Here is an 18,953-nt window from a genome sequence, read left to right as displayed (position 1 = left end):
GGGTAGACCCCCAGAGAAACACGCATAAACAATCCAATAAACAGACAGAGAAAAGAGTCACCGACAACAGCCGCAGAGACAAAGAGACTGTTACAAAACCAAGAACACGAGGACACGGCTCGTTCCTACACAGGTCACAGCATCACTGTCTAAATGGGGACAATTCATAATTATCCAGAACTGTCCGAGGCGTGGGCTATAAAAATCCAGATTATAAATTATCACTGTCATAATTATTGCCATGAAAATGGATTACACCTATTTCTTGTAACATTTGGTACAACACGATCAAAGTGGTGGGAAAGATGTTTAAAAATTTGTTTTCTCTCGTAAAACAAATTTGGACTTTGGGCCATCAATGGCCTTGCTGTGATAGAGACACCCATCACAACGGAGCTGCAAAGCTCTTTCAGCTACTTAAGCAGACCGTTAACCAACGGGAGGTAAGAGGGGTCTCTTCGATAGCCACCACGGGCACTCTCTTCGAGCACCCGTCCAGGAGGCAAGGCGGCCCCGAGAGCTGCACGGAAAGTATAAAGCCACACTTTATTGGCGTAGAGGCAGTACAATAAGCTAACAAGCTCCATGTTACTGCATAAATACAACCAACACGTTGTGACTACATCAAGCCAAACCCTTCGTTGTGGCTGCATCGAGCAAACAAGCTCGTTGTGGCTACATCGAAGGAGCGAGCTCATTGTGGTAGCATTGAGGCAAAAATCTCGTTGTTTCTGCATCGAGCCAAACCCTTCGTTGTGGCTGCATCGAGGCAACAATCTCGTTGTGGCAACATCGAAGGAGCAAGCTCATTGTGACTGCATCGAGGCAACAATCTCGTTGTGGCAGCATCGAGGCAACAATCTCGTTGTGTCTGCATCGAGCCAAACCCTTCGTTGTGGCTGCATCGAGGCAACAATCTCGTTGTAGCTACATCGAAGGAGCAAGCTCGTTGTGGCTGCATCGAGGCAACAAGCTCGTTGTGGCTGCATCGAGGCAACAATCTCGTTGTGTCTGCATCGAGCCAAACCCTTCGTTGTGGCTGCATCGAGGCAACAATCTCGTTGTAGCTACATCGAAGGAGCAAGCTCATTGTGGCTGCATCGAGGCAACAATCTCGTTGTGGCTGCATCGAGCCAAACCCTTCGTTGTAACTGCATCGAGGCAACAATCTCGTTGTAGCTACATCGAAGGAGAAAGCTCGTTGTGGCTGCATCGAGGCAACAATCTCGTTGTGTCTGTATCGAGCCAAACCCTTCGTTGTGGCTGCATCGAGGCAACAATCTCGTTGTAAACACATCGAAGGAGCAAGCTCGTTGTGGCTGCATCGAGGCAACAATCTCGTTGTGGCTGCATCGAGCCAAACCCTTCGTTGTAACTGCATCGAGGCAACAATCTCGTTGTAAACACATCGAAGGAGCAAGCTCGTTGTGGCTGCATCGAGCCAACAATCTCGTTGTGGCTGCATCGAGCCAATCCCTTTGCTGTAGGTGCATCGAGGCAACAATCTCGTTGTAGCTACATCGAAGAAGCAAGCTCGTTTTGGCGGCATCGAGGCAACAATCTCATTGTGGCTGCATCGAGCCAAACCCTTCGTTGTAACTGCATCGAGGCAACAATCTCGTTGTAGCTACATCGAAGGAGCAAGCTCGTTGTAGCTGCATCGAGGCAACAATCTCGTTGTAGCTACATCGAAGGAGCAAGCTCGTTGTGGCTGCATCGAGGCAACAATCTCGTTGTGGCTGCATCGAGCCAATCCCTTCGTTGTAGGTGCATCGAGGCAACAATCTCGTTGTAGCTACATCGAAGGAGCAAGCTCGTTGTGGCTGCATCGAGGCAACAATCTCGTTGTGGCTGCATCGAGCCAATCCCTTCGTTGTAGGTGCATCGAGGCAACAATCTCGTTGTAGCTACATCGAAGGAGCAAGCTCGTTGTGGCTGCATCGAGGCAACAATCGCCTTGTGGCTGCATCGAGCCAAACCCTTCGTTGTAACTGCATCGAGGCAACAATCTCGTTGTAGCTACATCGAAGCAGAAAGCTCGTTGTGGCTGCATCGAGGCAACAATCTCGTTGTGTCTGTATCGAGCCAAACCCTTCGTTGTGGCTGCATCGAGGCAACAATCTCGTTGTAGCTACATCGAAGGAGCAAGCTCGTTGTGGCTGCATCGAGGCAACAATCTCGTTGTGTCTGCATCGAGCCAAATCCTTCGTTGTGGCTGCATCGAAAAACAATCTCGTTATAGCTACATCGAAGAAGCTCGTTGTGGATGCATCGCGGCACCAATCTCGTTGTGGCTGCATCGAGCCAAACCCTTCGTTGTGGCTGTATCGAGGCAACAATCTCGTTATGGCTGCATCGAGCCAAACCCTTCGTTTTGGCTGCATCGAGGCAACAACCTCGTTGTAGCTACATCGAAGGCGCAAGCTCGTTGTGGTTGCATCGAGGCAACAATGTCGTTGTGGCTGCATCGAGCCAAACCCTTCGTTGTAACTGCATCGAGGCAACAATCTCGTTGTAAATACATCGAAGGAGCAAGCTCGTTGTGGCTGCATCGAGACAACAATCTCGTTGTAAATACATCGAAGGAGCAAGCTCGTTGTGGTTGCATCGAGGCAACAATCTCGTTGTGTCTGCATCGAGCCAAACCCTTCGTTTTGTCTGCATCGAGGTAACAATCTCGTTGTAACTACATCGAAGGAGCAAGCTCGTTGTGGCTGCATCGAGGCAACAATCTCGTTGTGGCTTCATCGAGCCAATCCCTTTGTTGTAACTGCATCGAGGCAACAATCTCGTTGTGGCTTCATCGAGCCAATCCCTTTGTTGTAACTGCATCGAGGCAACAATCTCGTTGTAACTACATCGAAGGAGCAAGCTCGTTGTGGCTGCATCGAGGCAACAATCTCGTTGTGTCTGCATCGAGCCAACCCCTTCGTTGTGGCTACATCGAGGCAACAATCTCGTTGTAGCTACATCAAAGGAGCAAGCTAGTTCTGGCTGCATCGAGGCAACAATCTCGTTGTGGCTGCATCGAGTCAAACCCTTCGTTATGGCTGCATCGAGGCAACAATGTCGTTATAGCTACATCGAAGGCGCAAGCTCGTTGTGGCTGCATCGAGGCAACAATCTCGTTGTGGCTGCATCGAGCCAAACCCTTCGTTATAACTGCATCGAGGCAACAATCTCATTGTAGCTACATCGAAGGAGCAAGCTCGTTGTGGCTGCATCGAGGCAACAATCTCGTTGTGGCTGCATCGAGCCAAACCCTTCGTTGTGGCTGCATCGAGGCAACAATCTCGTTGTAGCTACATCGAAGGAGCAAGCTCGTTGTGGCTGCATCGAGGCAACAATCTCGTTGTGGCTGCATCGAGCCAAACCCTTCGTTCTGGCTGCATCGAGGCAACAATCTCGTTGTAGCTACATCGAAGGAGCAAGCTCGTTGTGGCTGCATCGAGGCAACAATCTCGTTGTGGCTGCATCGAGCCAAACCCTTCGTTGTGGCTGCATCGAGCCAAACCCTTCGTTGTGGCTGCATCGAGCCAAACCCTTCGTTGTGGCTGCATCGAGCCAAACCCTTCGTTGTGGCTGCATCGAGGCAACAATCTCGTTGTAGCTACATCGAAGGAGCAAGCTCGTTGTGGCTGCATCGAGGCAACAATCTCGTTGCGGTTGCATCGAGCCAAATTCTTCGTTGTGGCTGCATCGAAAAATAATCTCGTTGTAGTTATATCGAAGGAGCAAGCTCGTTGTGGTTGCATCGAGGCAACAATCTCGTTGTGGCTGCATCGAGCCAAACCCTTCGTTGTAACTGCATCGAGGCAACAGAAGGAGGCAGTAGACACCTGCCGAAACGATAATTACTCCCAGTGAGGTCTAAAGCACTCCGCTTTAGACATGAAGCACTGTTCAAGGGGTGCTGTGAGCTTATCATTAAACCCAGTTGTGACCTCACTGTACGTTTCCCTTTGTGTTTCACAACACAAGGGGGCAGTCACAGCCTGCCCTCTAAAGACAACTCTCTTCCTCCACACAAAACTACTAGCACCTAATAACACACAAACCCTTCACTCAAAAATTTTAAAATCATCATGGCGACTCCTACACCAGCCTCGGAGTCCCCATCTGGGGAGGGGACCATAAATGTCCCCAGGTCGGACTGCCTTTCTGTCGACGACCCTAAGTGTCTTGACACCCCTCTCAACTTTTTCTTCATTAACTTCTGCAACATTCGCGGTCTAAGATCTAATTTTCAATCTGTAGAACACCACCTCTTCCCTTCTAAACCTCATCTTCATTTCCTCACTGAAACTCAGGTGTCTGAGGCAACTGACAGTAGCCCCTTTTCTGTTCCCTTCTACTTTCTCTATCCTCATTTTCGATCCAAAGCTGGATGCTGCGTTTGTGTGCGCAATGACTTAACCTGCTCTCGTGCCCACGCTCTTGAATCTTCCGAGTTTTCCACCATCTGGCTACGACTACAGAGTCACTCTCATACTAAATTTATCTGTGCTGTATACCTCTCACCTAACTCCTCTGACTATAAGAAATTCTTTGACTACTTAACTTCCAAAATGGAGCACATTCTGACCCTCTTCCCTTTTGAAGAAATCTCCATTCTTGGAGACTTCAATGTTCACCACCAGCTTTGGCTTTCCTCTCCCTTCACTGACCATCCTGGTGAACTAGCCTACAACTTTGCTATCCTCCATGACCTAGAGCAATTGGTGCAACACCCTACTCGTATTCCTGACCGTCTTGGAGATACGCCCAACATTCTTGACCTTTTCCTGACCTCTAATCCTTCTGCTTATGCTGTCACCCTTTCTTCTCCGTTGGGCTCCTCCGATCACAATCTCATATCTTTATCTTGTCCTATCACTCCAATCCCTCCTCAGGATCCCCCTAAGCGAAGGTGCCTCTGGCGTTTTGCCTCTGCTAGTTGGGGGGACCTGAGGAGGTATTTTGCTGATTTTCCTTGGAATGACTACTGCTTCCGTGTCAGAGACCCGTCTTTGTGTGCTGAGCGCATAACAGAGGTGATAGTGTCTGGCATGGAGGCGTACATTCCTCACTCTTTTTCTCGTCCTAAACCTTCTAAACCTTGGTTTAACACAGCTTGTTCTCGTGCTATACATGATAGAGAGGTGGCCCACAAAAGGTACTTAAGCCTTCCATCACCAGAATCTCATGCACTTTATATTTCTGCCCAGAACCATGCCAAGTCTGTTCTCCAACTAGCCAAAAACTCCTTCATTAACAGAAAATGTCAAAACCTTTCAAGATCTAACTCCCCTCGTGATTTCTGGCATCTAGCCAAAAATATCTCCAATAACTTTGCTTCTTCTTCTTTCCCTCCTCTACTTCAACCAGATGGCACCACTGCTATCACATCTATTTCTAAAGCTGAACTCTTTGCTCAAATCTTTGCTAAAAACTCTACCTTGGACGATTCTGGGCTTGTTCCTCCCTCTCCTCCACCCTCTGACTACTTCATGCCACCTATTAAAATTCTTCGCAATGATGTTTTCCATGCCCTCGCTGGCTTAAACCCTCGGAAGGCTTATGGACCTCCTATTGTTCTCCGAAACTGTGCCTCCGTGCTTGCACCTTGCCTAGTCAAACTCTTTCAGCTCTGTCTGTCAACATCTACCTTTCCTTCTTGCTGGAAGTTTGCCTACATTCAACCTGTTCCTAAAAAGGGTGACCGCTCTAATCCCTCAAACTACCGTCCTATTGCTTTAATTTCCTGCTTATCTAAAGTTTTTGAATCTATCCTCAACAGGAAGATTCTTAAACATCTATCACTTCACAAACTTCCATCTGATCGCCAGTATGGGTTCCGTCAAGGCCGCTCTACTGGTGATCTTCTGGCTCTCCTTACTGAGTCTTGGTCATCCTCTTTTAGAGATTTTGGTGAAACTTTTGCTGTTGCCTTGGACATATCAAAAGCCTTTGATAGAGTCTGGCACAAAACTTTGATTTCAAAACTACCCTCTTACGGTTTCTATCCTTCTCTCTGTAACTTCATCTCAACTTTCCTTTCTGACCGTTCTATTGCTGCTGTGGTAGACGGTCACTGTTCTTCTCTTAAATCTATTAACAGTGGTGTTCCTCAGGGTTCTGTCCTGTCACCCACTCTCTTCTTATTATTCATTAATGATCTTCTAAACCAAACTTCTTGTCCTATCCATTCCTACGCTGATGACACCACCCTGCACTTTTCCACGTCTTTTCATAGACGTCCAACCCTTCAGGAGGTAAACATATCACGCAGGGAAGCCACAGAACGCCTGACTTCTGATCTTTCTAAAATTTCTGATTGGGGCAGAGCAAACTTGGTATTGTTCAATGCCTCAAAAACTCAATTCCTCCATCTATCAACTCGACACAACCTTCCAGACGACTATCACCTCTTCTTCAGTGACACTCAACTGTCCCCCTCTTCTACACTGAACATCCTCGGTCTGTCCTTTACTTATAATCTGAACTGGAAACTTCACATCTCATCTCTAGCTAAAACAGCTTCTATGAAGTTAGATGTTCTGAGACGTCTCCGCCAGTTTTTCTCACCCCCTCCCCAGCTGCTAACTCTGTACAAGGGCCTTATCCGTCCATGTATGGAGTATGCTTCACATGTCTGGGGGGATTCCACTCATACTGCTCTTCTAGACAGGGTGGAATCAAAAGCTTTTCGTCTCATCAACTCCTCTCCTCTAACTGACTGTCTTCAGCCTCTCTCTCACCACCGCAATGTTGCATATCTAGCTGTCTTCTACCGCTATTTTCATGCTAACTGCTCTTCTGATCTTGCTAACTGCATGCCTCCCCTCCTTCCGCGGCCTCGCTGCACAAGACTTTCTTCTTTCTCTCACCCCTATTCTGTCCACCTCTCTAACGCAAGAATTAACCAGTATTCTCAATCATTCATCCCTTTCTCTGGTAAACTCTGGAACTCCCTGCCTGCTTCTGTATTTCCACCTTCCTATGACTTGAATTCCTTCAAGAGGGAGGTTTCAAGACACTTATCCACCAATTTTTGACCACGCTTTGACCCTTTTATGGGACTGGCATCTCAGTGGGCATTTTTTTTATTAGATTTTTGTTGTCCCTGGCCAGTTTCCTTCCTACATGAAAAAAAAAAAAAAATCAAGGCAACTTTATCCTCGACTCGTGCTTCACTTGCATGGCTGAGACACGATCGCTGCCATGTCTGAAGGTGAAGTCACGCCTTCCCGATTCTCTCACATCAGGCGCTGGAATCTATTCTGGAGTGTGAAGTTCTCGCCCACCTTTCATCTCATAACCGCCTTAGTCCCCGTGACACTCTCTCAGGGATGTAGCGCCACTACTCGCCCTCTGTGTGTGTTGTGATGCTGCCTCGCACGCAAATACACACACACACACACACACACACACACACACACACACAAACACACACATACACATGTAACTGTATGTATCGCGCTTGGATCTCTCGCAACAAATAAATAAACTAATTCGGTTCCCCTATTGAAACAATCATCCGTGCGAAGAGAATAAAACAGAGACAAGCTCTTCCTCCAAGCTAAGTCCCTTTTCTTCCTCCCTCTCTCCCTCCCTCCCTGGCCTCGGTCTCAGCAGTGCCCAGGACAACAAGGCGGCAGCCAGCTCGAGCGGCTCATCCCTAGAAATCCCCCAGAGAGACATTGTCCTTAGGCGGGGCTCGGGACGCCTCTCCTTGCTGTTGTGCCGCCGTGAGTGTGGGATTACAACGCGCAGTCAGAAATGATCTCTCTCTCTCTCTCTCTCTCTCTCTCTCTCTCTCTCTCTCTCTCTCTCTCTCTCTCTCTCTCTCTCTCTCTCTCTCTCTCAACTTACTGAAAGTGACGCCGCGGTCCCTGAAGTTCTGTGCGATGGTTTTGAGGGAGACCTTGAGTGAGTCCTTGTCCCTCTGGAAGCAGGAGTGGCAGGCGAGGCAGAGCGGGCAGAAGAGCCCCGTCCAGGCCGTACAGAACCAGGTGGTGCAGAAGGGCGCGTGGAACACCTCCCTCTGCTGCAGGAACCAAGGGAAGGCAGGTGTTAGCGTTGGGTTATGGGCTTACGTGAGGGGTGGCGATTGTTCAGGGGACTGGTGGTACTGTAAAGGGGATGTGGGCGGTGGTGGTGGTGGTGGTGGTGAAGAAGGAAAAGGAGGAGGAGCAGGAGGAGGAGGAGGAGGAGAACAACAACAAAAGCAACAACAACAACAACAAAAACAAGAGCAAGGAGGAGGAGGAGGAGGAGGAGGAGGAGGTCAAGGACGACGACGGTGACAAGGACAAGAATGAAAATGAAGGGACGAAGAAAACGGAAGCAAGGTGGTGATCTTAGTATAAGTAATGTTGTGGGTTTAGTAATTTTTAGATGACAAGAGGGACACTGAAGGAGCAGACCTGTTGAAAAGCTACGCAATGAAGGCACACACGAGCGAGATGTAGGTAAAACACATGCAATAATTTTCGATCGGTTCATTACACATTCGCGTTCAAAAGCAGAATCTCGAATCCCAAACATTTGCTTTATCAAGCACACCAGCGCCAGAAACTCCTCGCCTTGTTGTATCATCAAAATAGTCTAATACAGCAATTGCATTTTTTTTTATGTGGTTAAGCTCATCACTGCGAAGGCACAAGTCATTTTTCCCCAGCAAGCAAAGTGTAGTGGTGACGAGATCACTTTGCTGAATGAAGCGTTCCAGCACATAGAAAGTAGAGTTCCACCTAGTCTCTACGTCTTGAATTAGTTTCTTGACAGGAACACCGTGCTGTAGGTGAAGCTGGCTCAGTTTGACAGAGGCTCTGACACTATGGTGGAAAAAGACAACAATTTGTTTTACTTTATCTTTTGTTATTTGCATTTCTCTTACATTTTTCACTGAATCCTGTACAACTAAATTTAGTGTATGAACAAAGCATGGAAGATGACGCAAATTCATGATGTTCTTTATTGCTGAACTCATACTGGCAGCATTGTCAGTAACAACACAATATACCTTGTCTAGAATTTCCCATTTACTGCATACATGTGTCAGTTCCTCTGCTATATTCTGTGCTGCATGATTTTTTGTCGTTATTACTGTCTCCAATACAACAGATCTAAATTAAAATCATGAGAAATGAAGTGTGGTGTGACAGTGACAAAGCCTTTTGTTTGCCTGCATGTCCAGATGTCTGTGGTCAATGCAATCAATGTCTTTAGCTTTTTCAAGTTCTTTACGGACTTTCTGTACTTCTTGTTCATAAAGAAATGGTAAATGTGTTCTCGTCAACACTCTGCGACTGACTAGGCATCTCATGCCAAGGATTTAGGCCATGAACGAAACTTTTAAATCCTTTTATCTTCAGTTATAGATAGTGGCTGAAGATCTTGAACAATTGTTTTCATTAAAAGGTGATCAAGTTCCTTCTTCTTAGCAGAGTAATTTTTGTAGAACAGAGTCCTGTCAATCGTTTGATATAAAGTAAGCTGCACCGTGACTGGTGATGCTCCTGCTGGTCTCTGACTCCCAGCCATATCTGGCACAGACTCTTCCCGCATCTCCGCGTATTCTAATGGATGTTTCGTGGGGAAATGCTTAATCATACTTTAAATATTTCCATCATACTTAAGTGTGTCCTTGCACACTAAGCACACAGTAGCGTCAGGCATTATTTAGTCCATGTAGGTCCAGACTGGAGCTTTCCTGGCTCGTTTTGAGGCCATGTCTGGTGTCGCACTGTTACAGTACAATGGTAAATGGCTATTTCTGCGAGACACACTCGTCTTTCCTCCTATTTCTTAAAAACTGTATGAATATTTTTGAAAGCCCTTATACTTTTTCTATGACACGAAAAGTTACTCTTCTATAAGGAAATACTAAATGTTGAAAAATTTTGTAATTTAAATTAATACATAAACATGGTCCAGTGCGTCACATCCTTCTTCGCAGTGGTGCCGTTTTTTCCGTAGCTGGCAGTGACGTTAAATTTCCGCCGTTTTCTATTGATGTGAAAACTAAAGAGAACGGGATCAAGTACGGCACGTAACCAGACACTTCTGTAAATTGACTATGTATACAGAAACATTTTGTATAATTACATAAAATTAATTGTTTCAGCCTTCCTTGCATTTCAGAAAATTCAAAATATACACTGTGGTATATTTACCTTGGCAGTTGCAGTTGGAATGATGTATGATGTAATGAACAGCTAGCTGTCATCTAACTGACTGTCTTCAACCTTCGTGTCCGCCACGATGCAGCTTCTGTTGCGGTCTTTTATGAGTCTTTTCACTCTGCTCTTAGGAATTAGCTAACTGCATGCCTCTCCCTCGCCTTGCAGCAGAATGCTCACTTGTGTGGAATGAACGGTTAGTAGTTAGTCTTTAAACGTGTTTCCGGCCAGTTTTCGATAATATTTTCTACAGACAGTTTCATTACCTTAATTTTCTTCATCACTGCCTTCTAAACCTGATGCAAAAAAAAGATGACGAAGATAATGATGTAGTCCGTCACTGTGTGATTAATTGTCACCATCATTTTGTTCGTTTTCATCGCCATCATGTATGGACACATCATGGGTTTGCACGTAAGTGTTAGCATTATCATTTTCTTCATTTTCTTCAGAATCACTTTCTTCATGACTTACTTCGCTTTCACCGTCACTGGTGAGTACAACGTCGCTTTCCATATCATCACTTTCACTTGTTTCATTTTCTTCAGGAAAGTCACCTCAACCTAATGCATAACAAAGGTAAGGATACTGAGTATTACTTGCTTCTGCCAATACTTGTGAATAATTTCCTTCATTATTTCCTTTATTTTCATCGTCACTAGCAAATAGATCCTCGCCTTCATTATCCACATTTGCATTCTCACTGTATACAATTTCTTCATCACTGTCTAATAAACGTAATGCCCAAAAAAGATGACGAGGATAATAATTGTCGTCGTCACTCACTTTTTTTTTCCTTGGTCTTTTACAAAAACAGTAGATCTTTTTTTAAATCATATCATATGACAGTCAGTTCAGCAGAAGACCTTTTTTTTTTTTTTTGTTCAGGATACGTTCCCAGCTTGTGCACAAACGTCCTCGCTAGATAAAGTAAGAAGAACTGCTAGAAGTGTTAATCAACTCCCGCGATGAGGCCATAACATGAGCCCTGATACAACAAGTGTTAATTGATTCCCGTGATGAGGCCATGGCATCAGCGCTGATATAAAGCTTATTATACCTTTGTCACCAGGCACATTACAAACGTGCTGGCAAAGGCTTTTCACTATATTTCCCACAGTGTAACTACACTCATGTTTTTCTTGTTTTTGCCCTAAGTAATTCATTTCATATCCCCTTTGTGTATTCATGGAATGTTACAGTGCAGGATCATCTGTTACCAGCACGAAAAAAAAAACAAAAAAAAACAGCGGTACGATATATGTCGTTTGTCTACAACTTCCGTTCCCACGTCTTATCTCTGATGACATCACTATCGCTTCTAGACATAGCGCATTTTCTACATATGGTACAGAAAGAGAGAGAGAGAGAGAGAGAGAGAGAGAGAGAGAGAGAGAGAGAGAGAGAGAGAGAGAGAGAGAGAGAGAGAGAGAGAGAGAGAGAGAGAGAGAGAGAGAGAGAGTGCACTTTTAACTAATGGTGTGATACAACGTCTCTGTCCATCTATCCATGTGATGCTGAGAGCTTGTAAGTCAACGACAATGTGTTTCCAATACTTCTGGTCTAAATCTAGAATAAAGTAGCAATTATACGCAGGTTTAAGAAAAAAGGCATATGTAAAACAAAGTTTTAAGGAAATTTTGCCTTATGGAAAATATATATATATATATATATATATATATATATATATATATATATATATATATATATATATATATATATATATATATATATATATATATATATATATATATATATTATCAAAACGAAATACATTAGTTTAGCAGAAAAAAAAAAAATGATTAGTGTGTAGAAAGCAATATGTACAGTAAATAAAGTGATCACCCACCAACATGAACAATACTGCATGATCAGATTTAGTTGCAGACACACAATAACATTTCTAAACTAGGTCCAAATGTTGTACAGTCACCTTGCTGAAGTGAAATCTCACTTAAAGCCATTAATGATTAACAGTATTCATGTGGGGGCAATTTCTCTGTTTTCGCTTTATGATATTCAGTTTAGAGAATAGCCGTTCAACATCAGCATTGGAAGTTGGAAGCGACAGGACATTAAGCGCAAATGTAGCAAAAGTCCGGTACTGGAAATTTCCCATGGCGTCTGTAAGTGTCATAAGATGAACATAGAGTAGGCAAATATCATACTTTGGATATTTAAGATGGTCTGGGAATTTATAAAAGTGAACAGTTCTCCACTCGTTATGAACAGCCTGTTTATCATACATATTGGTGATCCTTGGCAGTTCATCCATTAAGTCGCTGAGGGATGACATGTTTGCTCTGGCGGTGGGATCCATTACTTTCCCAGGATGCAAATATCGTGTCAACATCCATAACTTATTATTTAAGTCAAGTCTTTTCTTGATTTCTTGACATAGTACAATAAGAAAAGTCCTACATCTTAACCTGATGTCAGTCATCATATCTACATTATTCACATATTCTGGTGCCTGAAACAACGAGTGTAATTTTGCCCCAAGGTAAATTTGATGAACAGGTTTGTGTAGGCTGCCGTTTGCTGGGTTGATATCATATAAGGGAACTTTACAAAGTAAATGCTCCTGACAAATGGAATGTACCAAAAACCGATACAGGCTAGATATTTTGTCATAAATCAAATGAAGTGTTGGGCCTTTATTCTGGAACACTAAGTTAAAATTATTTACATGTGGCAAAATGTAATTCAAGAAATGTAGATAGCAGACTATTGCTTGATCCTCTAGTGCCTTCCTAATGTTTTCAACAGCCAGCAACCTACAGTCATAAACCTTACTCTGAAAATACACCTTTGGGGCACTCCACTGCTCCAAAACCCTTGCCACAGCCTCATGTAATGATAACCACCTTGTTGCACTACCATGTAGTATTTTATGCGGTTTTAAATTGCAGAAACCCTGGAATTCCCGAAACTCAGATTTCCTCTTTCCGCTATGTGCAAAATAATTATATATGTTTCGTGGCAATTCCTCGCATGCACGAGGCAAGGTTTTAGCTGCTTCACTAGCACACAAATGGATGCTGTGGAAGACACATCTAAAGACAGTAATGCCAGAACGTTCTTCTCTCAGTCTGCTGGTGACGCTGTTGTAGTTACCCATCACATTTGATGCACCGTCTGATGCGAAACCAGCCAGATTGTCTAATGGGATATTATCAAGTAGCAGACACTGTTTTGTTATGTTAAACAAACCCTGACCAGTTGAACCGTTGGCACCATTATATACATCTACACGTCCAACATAGCAATTTTGATACCACTTTCTTCTTCATCAAAATATTTTCATAATTGCCAAAGATTTTGTTTCACTACAGTCTGTGCTTTCATCAACAATAATACTGAATTTACACTTCCTAAGTTTCTCAGCCAAACATTCATAGGAGAATTTATCTAACTTGCTTACAATATTTGTGCACTTCATTCTTTTCATGGACATTTCAGCAGCAATTTTTGAGTCTGGGAACATTCGTTTGTTTAAGTCTATGAGGTGATCACAAATGATGAACGGTAGATTATGTTCCGCTAGGAATACAGACAAAAGTATTGTTGCGTAAGCAACACCACCTGTCACACCACCTGTCACAAGGGGAGGTGCATGATAGTCGTGATCTTCAATGTGGAAGTTCTGTTGGTCATTTTGAGATGTGCCTGGTTGGGGAGACTGACCGTTATTTCTTGGTATGGTCTGCCGCCTTTCTTCTAAGTTAGTATGCTGCCTTGATTTACAGTGACGCTTGAGGCAAGTAATTTCTGCTGTCAAATATTTGTGACACGCTCGACAGTACGCCCGTTTCTTGTCTCTAACTCTCGCCAGCCATGCTTTGAACAAATCGTTTGACAACCACTTTTCTTGGACACTATGACGTGTAGCCATGGTGATAGCTGTTGTAAAAATACTTTCAGTTACATCAAAGTACGTTTACTGGATAGCATACAAGATAAATACATTTCAGATAAGTTTACGTTTGCATCCTCACTTCGTTTTCTATCTTGAGAGAAAGTAACAAACAAAATTAAGGGTAACTTAACAATACGTATTTGCACTGTCAGAAGAGTGAAACAACGACAATGTTAATATATTAGCTGTAATACAGAGTAACACTCACATGATATAAGATGCAGTACGTGTTGGTAATAGATGTGGCACCTCAAAATGCTTCACGCTGCAGGAATTCCACGTAAGCCCAAAGAAGTCTGTGTCTCTTCTGACAGTTTCCGCTGGCAAATATCACTGACAGCCTCTGGTTGTCTAACAGTGACAGATAATGCGTTAAGTCCGCAACCAAATAAAGGGTACGGATTGAATTATTAAGTTTCATAATATTATTCTTAATACAATATTTGTTTCATTCATAAAATTGGCGAAAACAGCATTCCGGAAATATTTCCGCTGGTCACGTGACTTCCGTAGGGTGACGTGTCTGTACGTTTAACAGACGAATTTCCGTCAAACAGCAGCACTACTCTGAAGACCTTTACTCAACTGAGGTCAGAATGAGCTTTCATATATATATATATATATATATATATATATATATATATATATATATATATATATATATATATATATATATATATATATATATATATATATATATATATATATATAATGTATATATATATTTTTTTTTATGTAGGAAGGACACTGGCCAAGGGCAACAAAATCCAATAAAAAAAAAAGTCATTGAAATGCCAGTCCCATAAAAGGGTCAAAACAGTGGTCAAAAATTCATGAGTAAGTGTCTTGAAACCTCCCTCTTGAAGGAATTCAAGTCATAGGGTGGAAATACAGAAGCAGGCAGGGAGTTCCAGAGTTTACCAGAGAAAGGGATGAATGATTGAGAGTACTGGTTAACTCTTGCGTTAGAGAGGTGGACAGAATAGGGGTGAGAGAAAGAAGAAAGTCTTGTGCAGCGAGGCCGCGGGAGGAGGGGAGGCATGTAGTTAGCAAGATCAGAAGAGCAGTTGGGATGGAAATAGCGGTAGAAGACAGCTAGAGATGCAACATTGCGGCGGTGAGAGAGAGAGGCTGAAGACAGTCAGTTATAGAGGAGTTGATGAGACGAGAAGCTTTTGATTCCACCCTGTCTAGAAGAGCAGTATGAGTGGAACTCCCCCCCCAAGACATGTGAAGCATACTCCATACATGGACGGATAAGGCCCTTGTACAGAGTTAGCAGCTGGGGGGTGAGAAAAACTGGCGGAGACGTCTCAGAATACCTAACTTCATAGAAGCTGTTTTAGCTAGAAATGAGATGTGAAGTTTCCAGTTCAGATTATAAGTAAAGGACAGACCAAGGATGTTGAGTATTTTTTTTTCTCTCTCTCTCTCTCCTCGAGCTTCTCATTGGAGGTTCGGTTCCCTCAAATTTTCCTCCGGCAGAAGTTTCCCTCCGAGGCTGGTGAAGTATGCGTTCTGAGTGCCTTCCAGTTCTTTATTCAGTGGCGGGCTTCCTCATGACGGCACACCACGCCGCGCCTGCTGAGTGACTCTGACAACACCCTGTCCAGGAGCGATTCCTGCGTGGTAATGGTCTGCACATGAACCTTAAAAACACTCTAAATCATCGCCTTCACTCGCCCTTAAACACACACACACACACACACACACACACACACACACACACACACACACACACACACACGCACACGCACACACACATTTTTTATACAATATTTTTATTTGAGTGCCTTCTTGGCGTGCGGGTGTAGACGTGGAGGGGTGATGAAGGAGGAGGAGGAGAAGGGAGGAGAGCAATAACAACAACAACAACAACAACAACAAAGAAAATGACTACATTACTTACAAAATCCTGTCTTTACAAACTTACAAACCAGTACACTGCTTCTCCATCTTATCCTGTGTTCCTGTGGGTGTGTGCGCGTACCTAAGCGCGAAAAACAAAAACGTAGCACCCTCATTACAACATTAACCTTCACACGCCTCAACATCACCTAATCACCAACCCGTGTGACCCTCGTGGACTGGAGGTGCTGGCGGCGCGTGAGTGTGGCCAGCAGTAGTATTTACCTTAGTCCTTGAGCGCCCTGCGGAGATGTCACGGACTCTCGGTTGTCGTTCCTGGAGGACAACGTACACTCCGTGGGGTTTGGGTACGAAGGGGTTGACCAGGGGGACGAAGAGGTGAGATCGCATGGTGGCGTGGGGATGTAAACACAGCGATGCGCACTGGCCAGGGATCATTCACGGCATTTAAAGCTTCCACATGCCGCAAAATTTTTCGTCAACTTAATTTTCTTTCGTTTGCCTTCGATGTGTTCAGGTTTTCTTAGGTGTTTACTATGTCGTGTTTCAGAAAAAAAACACTTTAGTTTAGTCAGGAAGCAACAGCCACACCTACGCTGGCAGCAGTGCCCACGTCCACGGTGCTCACAACAGAGTGGCTGGCGGCGGGAGTGTAAAGGGCAGTGGGGCAGCTGAATCTCTCCCAGCCGGGGCTTATTAATTATGAAGACTCAAGGTTATTCTGGAAAGAGAACACCTTGACACGAGCTGCATCCATCCCCAGAGTACACAGCGAACCATTCATCTTGGCGTGTGAGGATGTGTGCTTAATTCTTCACCTTGTATGAGTGCGCCTTCAATGTTTTCATCCCCAGAATACACAGCCAGCTTTTGAAGGTAGCTCTGGAGGTTTTCAGAGGGCGCACGTGAGGATAAGCGCTCATTCCTTCACACAAGACAATGTACGAGTGCACCTCCCGGAAGTCAGTGATTTATGTAATATCTCAAGGCTTCAGAATATACGGACAGCGATTCACGTTAGCTTTTGAGGTTTTCAGAGAGGACTGGCACTTAATACTTCACCACAGACGACACTTTCCGAAGGCCAGTGATTTGTGCAGTGTTTCAAGGCTTCAGAACAAACCGAGACCCATTCATGTAAGCTTTTCACGTTTACAGGAAGTATATGATATGATAAGCGCTCAGTCCTTCACATAAGACAGTTTATTAAGGCATCTCTAAAAAGCCAAAGATTCATGTAATGCTTCAAGGCTTCAGAAGGAACACTCGCTTCACAAAGGTATCGGTGCATACTCTATAATAAACATTTCGAGACCAGTGACGATACGTATTGGGAAAGGAGTGCTGAGATGCCAGCCTTCATGTATAGGTAGAGATGTATTTCGACAGTCTCATTCCACACGTTTCGAATCACTATATAGAAGTACCCATACACTGATCCTTTCCATCTTGGCTGCGTAATCTGAATACAATACTACGGTCAATTCATAAGTGTCGATCATGCCGTGCACAGATAGTCTTTGGAGTGAGTGTGTGTGTGTGTGTGTGTGTGTGTGTGTGTGTGTGTGAGTGTGTGATTTGTCCCCCATTCCTTTATACTACAATTTACGAGGAGGACATCAGGAAGCAAAACGCTCATGCAATATTTTGAGGTTTTTAGAAGGTACGATGCAATTCTCCTTACCATAATATTTTACAAACACTCCTGGAGAGACTGAGAACAAAAAGGATAAATTGATGAACGCAAATGATACAGTTGCTTCTTCTTCTCAGAAAATACAAAGCGTGTTTTGATGTTTTTGTAATCCTGCTTCCTATAATACAGTTTACACTCCTGGAAAGAGAAATCATAAAGAGGATAATTTGATGGACGGGAATGTTACTGATGACTGACTGCACCCGAGATTTAGATCCATAACTGTAAGATCCTGATAACGCCACTTCTAGGTTCCAGTCAACACACATACACACACACACACACACACACACACCACATGTGTAAGACAACGACGAGCTGCTGTGAATTAATAAAGAAATATTACTGTTAAAGGTAAAAATCAGGCTATTTGTCAGGTGTGCAATTTTACTACAGCTCTCACTTTCGTGTCACCAACACGTGATTTGAAACGGCCTGCGCTTCTACACGAACTGTTTTCTAAGGCCGCACAGATGATCAGTTGGGCTCCCAAGGATGTTTTTCCTATTGATGGTACAGAATACTGGTTGAACTATCATTAGAATTACGATAACTCTCTTGAAAACCTCAATAACTTCCACTAGGGCCTCATAGAAACTAATCAGGAAATGTTTGAATCAGGAAATGTTTGAAAATGTGATCCCTGTGTTGCTGCAAATGCTAAAATGCTTCCAACTGTGTTTCGCATTAGTTAAGATCGAAGCTTCAAACCGACGCTCCAAGTTTACGTTAGACTTTCCCGTTGAAGCAGTGACAGTTCTCTCCTACAGTCCACTCAGGTTACTTGCCAAATGAAGCCTTAACTCTGACTGCTACAACTTTTTCTCAGCTTATTACAGTCTGGCATAAGTTTAGACACCGATTTTAAAAGACAAGACTCACATGTAAAAGGTACCATTGAATATCTAGTAAGGCTTTCTAGTATCTGTGGCTTAATTCTTGATGAGTAAAACTTCCTAGTGAAAATAAATGTACAACTCCTATAGGTGTCAGAGGATTAAGACGATAGGGGCTTCCTGAATTGTACACTACAAGCCCTTTACATTTGAGAGCGTGTGGCAGGAACAAACTCATTCGGGCCTCACCGTCACGTCCTGAGTATCCTCGTATTAATTCACCTTTACGAAATTTCTCCACGTACTCATTAAAACTTGATGAGGTAATTAGCAGAAGAGGGTGTGCGCTACGTGGCCTTGAATTGGAAACAACGTCCAAGGTTTTGTTACGACATGTAATGGAAACGATACACGCCACATATAGAGATAGATATAGATAAAAAAAATAGAAACACAGATAGATAGAA

General features: G+C 43.8%; 1 protein-coding gene across 13 annotated transcripts in view; it reads right to left on the bottom strand.

The window, feature by feature from the left end:
- LOC135100404 (uncharacterized) overlaps positions 1-18,953 on the bottom strand; it is an 85,686-nt gene that overhangs the window by 28,074 nt on the left and 38,659 nt on the right. For 3 of the 13 annotated variants that reach the window (XR_010268672.1, XR_010268674.1, XR_010268673.1), the window contains exons 1-2: positions 16,219-17,028; positions 7,855-8,029 (exon numbers count right to left, since the gene is read on the bottom strand). Coding sequence is in view for 2 of the 13 variants with exons in the window: in XM_064003237.1 (XP_063859307.1) it covers positions 7,855-8,029; positions 16,219-16,392 (349 nt within the window). In the remaining 11 variants the exon portion in view is untranslated. Of the gene's footprint in view, positions 1-7,854; positions 8,030-14,293; positions 14,444-16,218; positions 17,080-18,953 lie in introns of those variants that run through there. The other 10 variants (XR_010268677.1, XR_010268678.1, XR_010268675.1 and 7 more) reach the window with 8 other exon arrangements.

Source organism: Scylla paramamosain, chromosome 5 (assembly GCF_035594125.1).
Source record: "Scylla paramamosain isolate STU-SP2022 chromosome 5, ASM3559412v1, whole genome shotgun sequence".
Lineage (NCBI taxonomy): Eukaryota > Metazoa > Arthropoda > Malacostraca > Decapoda > Portunidae > Scylla > Scylla paramamosain.
The sequence above is the reverse complement of the archived record's forward strand: the minus strand, read 5'-3'. Positions and strand labels throughout refer to the sequence as shown.